Genomic DNA, 10681 nt, shown 5'->3' with positions numbered 1-10681 from the left:
AATCCACGTTTTTAAATGAATCGAGTGAATCAATGATTCAGTGAACCATTCATAAAGGCAGTCACTTGCTTCGTTTCTGAATGAATCAGCCATTTGAACGAATCGATTGAATGAATGATTGAATGACTCACTTAAGACAGGGATTTGCCGCCACCTACTGGCGCATTTAGTTTTATATTCAGAGTATCGTTTCTTTTTCAAATAATTTCATATTTCACTATTTATTTGTATTTTTTATATTGAATTAAAATATTTATTTCTAAAGCTACTTATATTTCAGTATAATGTGCCACATCGTTGGCTCCATCCTATGTCCATTCTTTCACAAATCCCAATGTGCAATAGATGCTGATTTATATGTACACAGTGTCAACAAATTGATTGTCCTAAAGAGGCATCATAGCACTCAAGGTGAGCTGTGGTAATAGAGCTATTTTCAACACACCGAGAAAACCACATCACCATGTATTTAAAACTCATAGATTGATTACCTCCATTTTAAGAGCTTTCATACCTCTGTGATGTGTTTCGTGGCTGTGCTTTTAGAGAACCATTCTGCTGAATTATTAAAGCAGTCACAACACACCGAATGGGCTTTGTGTATCCATTGGATTCTTTAGAATGCACAGTTAGCAATGCCATTCCAATGCTGGTCTCAAGTATTTGTTAAATAATCATCATTTGAATGCCTCCTTGAAGTAGTTTGCGGTGAAAATGTCTTATTTGTATTGTAACTAACCAGCTAATGGAATATTCCAGCATGACGTAAACACACTGCTGTGGTTATAGTGCCATCTACAGGTTGGATCAGTCTGAGGAATTAAAGTGTCCTTGTCTTGGAGCTGCTGTTTAGTTGATAATGGACTGCTATGTATGTCACACTAATCCCTGTCATTTTCACTGAGTATATATTAGATGTTTAGAATACCTCCCTGGAGATGCTGCTTTAGAGCACAGGCTACACTAAGTACAGCACAATAAGAAAACAGGTTACAAACTACCTTAGAAATACATTTGAAATGTGAAATAAAAACATTGTAAGTTCTCAAAATATGTCAGCTGTATTAACTTTTATTTGTACCTAATAAGAATTTTCTGACTCTTTCAGATGACAGGCCATCATATGGTGGTGAGGATGGTAAGTGTTTTTGTTTTAATCCTTCGAGAGAAAACATAAACTACACTATGAATTCTTACTTAAAGGAAGGCTGTGTTTCAGTGCGGGCAGTCCCTCGCTCCAAGAGTGCTGTAGACATGGGGAGCTCCAGAGGACAGCTGCCTGTGCCAACACGCACATCTTCCCTAAATCCTCAGAGGTGAGCCGTGACATGAAACAAATATTATGATTAATGAAGCAGATTCTAGCACATTCATTGACTGATGTCTTAAAACTTTCATATTAGAGTGTGAATTATTGCACCATGCTAGTGTTGCTCAAGATAGAGATGATGACATTTCTTCACAAAACCTCAATATATGAAACATTGTAATTCAGCATTTGTTGTGCTGCCTTAACAAGCATGTGTTGGCTTAGGAAATGTTGCTGTTAAAATTCATAATAGACGTTTATTTCAGTAATCAGTGTTCACTAGCAGAAATGTCATTACCATAATGTATCTTTACCTTGTATCTTTGTAGTTTATTTTAGGTTTTATATATAAATACACACACACACACACACACAAAAAAATAAAAATAAAAATTGGGTATAAACAAGGTTTTAGCATTTTGAAAAAATTTTAACAAAAGCATTTAATGACATTAAATTAATAAAACATTTGTAAGATTCTGCACTATTTGTGGGTAACATGGATCATCAAGATTTGCATAAATAAAGAAATTCTGAAATGTGTTAATTATTTAAATTAGGATTTTTACTTAAATCAAAAAATATGTACTTTTTTCAAGATTCTTCGATGAATAGAATGTCAGAAAGAACAGCATTTATTTTAAATATAAATCCTTTGTAATATTCCAGTAGAGGTAATATTACAAAAGATTTTAATGCATTAAATTGATTAAAATAAAGTATTAATTTCTTTAAAAAAATCTTACTGATCCCAAACTTTTGAATGGCAGTGCACTATAATGTTAAATATAGCATAATTTTTATATTATGGATATTTTTTTTTATATTTACATTTCACCTGAATGATTGTAATGATAATATAATTTGGAGAAAACTGAAATGTGTAGCTGCACACATGTTGGTGTAGATTGGTTAGATGATTAAAGTGCTTTTACATAAAGGATGTATGCTGTGATTTTAAAACATACATACGCAGCATGTATGGGAACGTGCAGCCCAAACTTGCCCTTGTTGGTTGCCATGGTGACTCTCCACCTCCCTCGCTGTATCACTCCATCTCTCCTCCCATGCATCCCTGCAGGAATGAGTGGGAGCCCCCTGACAAGAAAGTAGACACCAGGAAGTACCGCGCCGAGCCCAAGAGCATATTTGAGTACGAGCCAGGAAAGTCTTCAGTGCTGAAGCTGGAGAGACCGGTATGATGCTCTTCTTTATACATGCATGTTTGGTTGCTGGTGTTGGTGGTGCAGACCTGTGCATGCCGTTTGACGCTGCAAGAGCTGGTTTCTGCTTTTCTGTTTCACTTACAAGGACAGCACACTCACAGCTGTGTGACTCTTGGTAGTCTTATTAAGTGACCTCGGTAGGTGATTTGTCCTGGCGACCCTTTTCAATGTTGTGATACGTAGCATATATATCTTGTGTGTTGGCGCACACAGTACACACAGTAATGTTAGAATATAGGAAGTAGGAGGACCCTTTACTCAGCTATAAAAAGCTCATCAATAAGTGACACTGTAGTGTCCAGTCCCAGTTAAGAATAGAGGCTCCTGCAGGGGCTTGTACTGTATGTGTCTGCAGTCTGTTTTTTTCATGGAAGGTTTATTACTATGACATTCAATGATTCAATCTTGTAAGCGTGACTCGTTCTGGGAGCTGCTGCTATTACATAATGTCTTTCTGATGACATACCGCTGTAATAGGTTTATTGTAGAAGTAAAGCAAAGCATGTTGGATTCTCGTCAGTGAAACAACTGAAGCAGAGAAAGTGCGAGCTGCATTAGGTCTTTGTTTTTTTTTCTCATTGTTAGGGAAAGTAATTAAAATGGCTCTAGGTCAGGTCCTATCTAGGGCAGAAGATAATGTGCTGCCTGTGTCTATTCATCTGATTTAGCTCTGCAGAAATAATCCTTCTTTACTGTGAATATTCAGTGTTGTGAAATATTTGTATTGTTTTTAAGTGATATGTACACTACCATTCAAAAGTTTGGGGTTGATAAAAATTTTTTGAAAGAAGGTTCTTATGCTTATTTATTTGATCATATAGTAAAAACAGTAAATATTTTAACTATTATTATAATTTAAAGTAACTTTTTTAATTTCAAGATATTTTTAGATATAATTTATTCCTGCAATGACATTACTTCAGTCTTCAGAGTCACATGATCCTTATTCCTTCAAAAGGAAATCTTGTGTAACATCATAAATGTCTTTACTGTCACTTTTGATCAATTGATGAATGTGTATTTGCTGAATAATAATAAAAAAAACTGACCTACTGACCCCAAACTTTTGAATGATAGTGTAATGTTAAATCTAAAGCAATTATTATTGCATTATATTTAAGTATAGCAAATATTTTTACAAACATCAATGAAAAAATATTGATATTCATAGTAGAAGTCTAAAATTATGCATTTTGAGTATATGAATATGTGTCTATTCTCCTTATTCACTTGTTATACAGTGTAAAAGATTTCGCCCTTGCTCTAATGGATCCCTTTCCATCATCAGGACTTTGCCTTTATGAGATCTTTATTTCCTATTTCCTGTTCCTTTGACTGCTGAGGTCAACCAGATGTTCTTGCAATAAGTCATCAAGCTGGAAACAAATCCAATTCATGTTTCTTCCACTCTCTCAGCCTGGAGCCTTTCTTACTGTCTGAGATCATGACATTAAGAGATACTTCATGTAACATCATCATTCAGTCCCATTGTCTTTGTATTCTGAATCTGCCTCTCTCTCTTTCTTTCTTTCTCTCTCTCTCTCTTTGTCCTCCTTTCTTTGTTGCCATATTTCTGTAGACTCAGGACATAAGTCCAGAAGATGTAGATTTAGAGAATGAGCCTTGGTATAGGTTCTTTTCTGAGATGGAGTTTGGCAAAGCGGTAAGTTGGCAGTATTAAAGTGACCCATTTTTATTAAAAAAAAACTGCATGTCATCCCTTTTTTTTCGTACAGGACCCTAAATATTTTTTGTCTGTCTATGACTACATTCACACTGCGAGCCATATTGCTCAATTCTGATTTTTGCTCAGATCTGATTCTTTGTATATCTGTTCACATTTTTGTTGTAAATGTGGCCAATATATGATTTCCAGTGTGAACAGATCATGGTTCTGAACTGAACCGTATGCGCAAAAGAACAATACGAACAGGGTTGCTAGGTTTTCACAACAAAATCCACCCAATTGCTTCTCAAAACTAGTCCAAAACATAGATGAAAAACAACCCGCAGCAACAGTGAAAATGTAGCCCAATTTCGTGGGAAATCTGTGGGCTTGGCAACATTTGTGCAGATACAGAAGTAAACACGGAGGACATAAAGTAAGCGATTATGCGTTTATTTATCGTGTGATCTGACGCAGAAGCCAGTAAAATTATGAAGGCAATATGAGGCAATATGAAAAATAAAGACAAGGATGTGACAGAAGAGAGCAGAGTTTTAAAAGAAACTTTTATGATATGAGTGAGTTTTGCTTGTATATAGAGTTCTGACACATTACTGTACTTTCACTAACAACCTTTCGCAACTGTCTTGATAACTTTGGGTATGTAAAATCTTTGAATTGACTTCCATGAGCACAGAATCGTGACGAATGTTGATCTAGAGCAGGGGTAGGCAAGTTCGGTCCTAGAGAGCCGCAGTCCTGCAGAGTTCAGCTCCAACCCTAATCAAACACACCTGAACAAGTTAATCAATGTCTTCAGGATTACTAAGGCTATAGGCAGGTGAGTTTTGTTTTCAGGGTTGGAGCTGAACTCTGCAGGACTGCGGTTCACTAGGACCGAACTTGCCTACCCCTGATCTAGAGTGATGTAAAAGTCAATTCTGATATGACTGTTCAGACTGCGTTTGCATTGCAAAACATCTGACCTGTATCGGATTTAGTAACATATATGGAAGTGGCACAAATCGGAATTGAAAAGATCAGATTCCATGTGGTTTGTGCTGTTCACACTGTCATGAGAAAAAGAGATCAGAGTCAAAAATCGGATTTGGGCCACATTTGCCTGCGGTGTGAACGTAGCCTATTAGAACCGTTCTTATGTCACTTCCTGTCTGCACTGACCATTCATCTATATGTTCCTTATCCAGCCCATTGTAACTGAGTGCATAGCAGTACAAAAACCACACAAAAGTAGTAGTGGAAGAGTTCTTCTGAATGTGCTTCAGAAGCTGCATCAGAGATAGAAACGGTTAACGGTTCAGTCGAACATGTCAAACACCACCTCTCAGTTTCCCAGTATGCTTCCTGATCATATTCTAAATCCTGAACCTTTTTTCACCACCACTTTCATCTCATATTTGTCTTTTCTGACTGTAATTGAATCTCAGTGTGCTATCTTTTGCACTAAAACGTTAAACTGGCATCTGATTTGAAGTTGGGGTTCATTTGACAAAAAACTACTGTGGCCTGTGCTGCTTCCTGATCATATTCTAAATCCTGAACCTTTTTTCACCACCACTTTCATCTCATATTTGTCTTTTCTGACTCTTAATTGAATCTCAGTGTGCTATCTTTTGCACTAAAACGTTAAACTGGCATCTGATTTGAAGTTGGGATTCATTTGACAAAAAACTACTGTGGCCTGTGCCTCTAGGAAGCACGCGTCTTTTTTGAGATCCTGCTATTTAACTGGCAATAATTCTGGTGTTGGCACAGATGGCTTCGAGTAGGTTTTCAGTTTTATGGAGTGCCCAGACTGGAAACAGACAGCAAGCTGTGATGTTACAACTAGTTTGGTAAAGACGACAGACTCAACATTAGCCAGACTGTTTCCCCTGTGCTTAATTAACCCTGTTGCCTGTTTTCAGCAGCGTTGCCTGGCAACATTGAGTGAAAAGTTGGCCTCTGCATCATCCGCTTATTGGTTGTCAGATTCGCTCCATCCACCTTAACTAATGCGAAAGTACCTAACATCCTGCCGGAATCTCTCCGCTCATGGCGATTATATTTTTGCAGTGTAAACTTTTTGTCTGACCTTGACGCAGTAAGTAAGTAAAGCACTGTAAAGTAGCGCTGGCGTGCTGTCACCGGGTTCAGTGAAGGATAGAAAGACTGTCGCTATGCTATCAGTGGCACAGAGCCTGTGCAGCGTTGTCATCAACTCAACACCTGGGAGAGTATATAGCACATTCGTTCACACTTATTTGCTTGGAGACACGTACCATGATACACCCCAAGGTGATTGGGTTGTTCACCTTTCTTTTTAGAAACTCACTATGATTGCTTTTAGGGTTGGAGATACTGTATAACTAGAACATTAGTCATTTTAAATATTGATATTTATATACTATAAAAACTGTTTTTCAATGTCTTCTTAAGCTAAATTAAAGCTTTTATTCAGCATGGACACATTAAATTAATCAAAAGTGACAGTAAAGACTTATACAGTGTTAAAAATGCATTTGGTTTGAACTTTCTATACTGAAAAAGCATCATTGATAATAATAATAATAAAAAATTTTTTTAACACCAAACCAATTTATTAGAATTATTTAATAAAAGTGAATTAGTAAATAATAAAAGGATCATGTGACACTGAAGACTAGAGTTATGGCTGTTGAAAATTCAGCTTTGCTTTCACAGGTATAGATTACAATTAAAATGTATATATTAAAATAGAAAACAGCTATTTTAAATTGTAATAATGTTCCAGAATATTACTGTCCATGCATGCATCCTATTTGAATGCCATTTATGCCATGTCTTTAGAATCGGTTCTTCTGACAATGAAACCAAACCCTTGAGTCACAGGCTGCATTCCTGATGGATAGACTAATAAATCTGACCATCAGCGTCATGGCACACGTTTAGAGAAGGTTCCTGTCTCTCTCCAGATTTCCTTGTTTAGAGACGAAAGTGAGGAGTCACTTCCCTTGAGAGCGGGTGTCTCAGAGTCTGCTGATGCAGCCCGGTCTCACTGTGATCATGATGCAATGCTGAACACGCCGAACTCTATGACAGTGACGAGCACAGTCAGCCCATCTCCTGCAGATCCTGTGTTTACCAGCGTATGGAATGACATATACAGTAGTACTGCACCAAAAGTTCATAACCATTACATGTTTGTTCAATTAGAGACAACAACATTCTCTTGTAGGAAGTGTGCTTTGATAATAGCAGTTTATTAGGGAATGCAAGAAAAAGGTTGCATGTAAAGTTATACTTTCATAAATGGACACATAAGCCCCATTTGTTCATGTGGTTAAGTTGCACAGTACCTCACTCACATTGTATGCTATTTATATAACAGAAAAGTTCTAAATTTTCTTGAGTCATCTCCTGCACCTGTTTGGAAACTAGCACATGAAAATGAACAAACATTTTTAACACACTGTTCCACTGACTAGCCTTAACAATCAGGGGAAAGGAATTTACATCCTAGGAAATACTGTGGTAAACATCTCTTGATCTTTACTATGGCCTTTTTTGAAATAGCAGCTAGAACTATAAGGCACATAAGCTAGAAATATATGGTTTCATTTAAAAATAGTTTTATAGACATTTCCTAAAAAAAGAAAAGAAAAGAAAAGAAAAAAAAGTCTTCTTGCAGTGTCTTGCAGTGATAAATGCTTCTAGCACATTGTGGCACATCCCAACAAATATGAAAATTCATCATTTACTCACCCTTATGTCTTTCCAACCAGTATGACTTGTTTTATTTTATTTATTTTAATACAATTATTTTATTGTATCTTATTTTATTTTTTATTTCACCCCATCGTCAAAATTTTTCAGAATATCGTCTTTTAGGTTCGGCAGTTAAAACAAAGTCACATAGGTTTGGAACAACACGATGGTGAGTAAATGACGACAGAATTTTCATTTTTGGGTGAACTATGCCTTTTAAGGATAGATTCATTGTACATTAAGGCCTACATACTGAAATTAGACCCTGTATACCCCAATGTGACAATTGGACATACCAGATAAGACGATGGGAAATTCTCAAGGAATACTATATCAGCATCATTACTTCCTGAGATGTCATTTCCTTTAAAGTTAAATACCTAATATGAGAAATGCTATTTCGGGTTGGCATTTCAAATAACGTAAGGCTTTGAAACCATATCCTCAGTGACATACTGTGCACGTCACTTTCACCCACCGTCTCCGTGGGTCATGTCAAGAATGTCAAGTACTCAGCTAAATCTCACTTATAACAGTTCTGACTTTACTGCCGTTGTTGTTCGTGAGTCTGTTTCCTTTAGTCCTCCTTACAGTTAAGGATAAACAGAGTCATCTTTTTAGTCTGTTTACATGGTATTTTATACCATACTATTTTAAAAACGTGCTGTCAGATACAGTATACAGGGCTTTCTGTACTTTATAATGCCAGTAACAGTGTTTATATTATACTTAATTGCATAATTTCACTTTCTTATCATCTCATCTCAACAGCTGCATCACACTAAGGTATTGTACTGGCTGTCACAAGTATTTAGATTAAGATGCGTGCCACTTCAGATAAGGCTTTCATGCATGCTTCCTGTTTGCTTATTCTTCGCATCTGTGCCAAGTCTCGTGCGAAAGCCTCTTGGGATGCTGTGCCGGCTTTTTTTTTGAGAGAAGAAAAATGGGAAGAAAGAAAAAAAAGGGACAAAAATACTGGAGGTGGCTTTGCACACGTAATAGCGGCTTGTTATGTCACTGGGTGTTCCTCAGGAAACAAAACTTCTAGAACATGACGCTGTATAAATAGAGTGATATTCTCTCACAAAGCCTGCATTCATTTGCGAAGGTTATTCGTGATCCTCTTTACCCCAGCAACCAATGGGATGAACATGTTGCGGTCAGGAGTTGAACTTTTCTTCTGTCGGTCACAAGAGGGGGTCGTGGGGTGCTGGCACGCATGTGGCATGCCTCTGAAGGGACAGCGGCAGGCTGGGATTGTGCAATCGTATTTGCAAACACCACATGTGCTTTTTTCTTCGGAGGTGTGCTGTCACGCTATTTTTACCATCTGTGACGTGCACTTGGGGAAAAGCAACAGAAACAGTAGCCTAAAATTAGACACCTGTAAACCATTCAAATTGCAAGGGGGGCTACTGGCCGTCCCAGCGAATGGCTCTCTCTGATCTGCCGTCGGGAGTTGCTGCCCAGCAATAACAGCCACTCTCCTTATTGGCTTGACGCACACAGTGCTCGGTAGATTACTTATAAATTGTTGTCTGTTACTGATTACAAATTACGTGATGGAAATTGTAGTCAGTAATGTAATCCATTACATTGCACATTTTAGTTAATAATATCAGACTACTTTTAATTACTTTTAGATTACTTTTGACCTAACTTGTTGATCGCATAGATTTGAATAGGATTATGGTGTACCACATAATTTTTTTATATTATCAACAGTGAGAAGTGCATTAAATGTCACAGTTTTTCGAACTGGGGTTTGTAAAGTAATTGCAGGGGTTTTGTGAATTTATCAAAGAAAAATAAATACTAGCTTACCTGAACACTAAAAATATAAATATTTAATTTGGTTACCTGCATGTCAGTGTGACCATTAACCGACATCAGAGAACTGAGAACTGATGTTAAATTATAATATTTAAAACTGAAATCTCACATAATAATATTAAATAATAATATTCAAATAATATATGAATATTTAATATTTTAATACAAAAAGTACCTGTCATCTGATTATAAGCATTTTAAAATGTAATATAATCTAATTACAAGTACTTAATGTTTGGAATCTGATTACGTGATCAGATTACATGTAATCAGTTGCTACCCAGCACTGGATGCCCGTTATGTGAACTTCCTTGATGTACTATTAATATCGCCCTGTGATTTTTGTACAGCATGTTCGATCCGACACTCGTGATATTCTTAATATATGTGTAAATCTATTTGTGTGTGTGTCTGCCCATGTAATTTGGCCTGCTTCCCGCACCAGCTGGTTAATTGTCTCCCTGTCTGGCCGGCCAGTAATGAGAGTGACTCAATAGAAGACAAAAGAGAGCCTCGGTGAGAGACAGCAGCTGATTGGTGGAAGCACTGACAGCCCCCTCCCAAAATGGGCGCCCCTCACAGCCCCTGCTAATCCCACCCCTCGCTCCCAGTCGCTTGTTTTCCCCCCTAACTTGCATGCAGGCCAAAATACTTGCTTACTTCTCCACGCTCGGCTTCGTCCTGAGGACCTAAGAGTTTCAGAGCCCTTGACGTTCGCAAGCCTGACTGACTAATGCGCCTTCTCCCTTTCCAGCTGCCAGAGAGTCAAGCCTTTGGAGCTATCAATGACTTCTTTGTTTGGTTTGTTGCAGAGTGCCCCCTCTTTCAGCCCCTTGGAAACATCTTCTGACCTACAGCAATAGTAAGTCCATGTTCCTTTTTTCCCTCACAAATGTT

The 10681-nt window shown here is 37.4% G+C and overlaps 1 protein-coding gene across 9 annotated transcripts in view; it reads left to right on the top strand.

The window, feature by feature from the left end:
• LOC107725459 (sorbin and SH3 domain-containing protein 1-like) overlaps positions 1-10681 on the top strand; it is a 56047-nt gene that overhangs the window by 23461 nt on the left and 21905 nt on the right. For 4 of the 9 annotated variants that reach the window (XM_016534715.1, XM_016534714.1, XM_016534713.1 and 1 more), the window contains exons 10-15: positions 1109-1138; positions 1220-1316; positions 2391-2505; positions 4115-4198; positions 8720-8734; positions 10597-10646. In XM_016534715.1, coding sequence (XP_016390201.1) covers positions 1109-1138; positions 1220-1316; positions 2391-2505; positions 4115-4198; positions 8720-8734; positions 10597-10646 — 391 coding nt within the window. The remainder of the gene's footprint in view (positions 1-1108; positions 1139-1219; positions 1317-2390; positions 2506-4114; positions 4199-8719; positions 8735-10596; positions 10647-10681) is intronic. The other 5 variants (XM_016534709.1, XM_016534708.1, XM_016534711.1 and 2 more) reach the window with 5 other exon arrangements.

Source organism: Sinocyclocheilus rhinocerous, unplaced genomic scaffold (genome assembly GCF_001515625.1).
Source record: "Sinocyclocheilus rhinocerous isolate Xijiao unplaced genomic scaffold, SAMN03320098_v1.1 scaffold366, whole genome shotgun sequence".
Taxonomy (NCBI): domain Eukaryota; kingdom Metazoa; phylum Chordata; class Actinopteri; order Cypriniformes; family Cyprinidae; genus Sinocyclocheilus; species Sinocyclocheilus rhinocerous.
The sequence above is the reverse complement of the archived record's forward strand: the minus strand, read 5'-3'. Positions and strand labels throughout refer to the sequence as shown.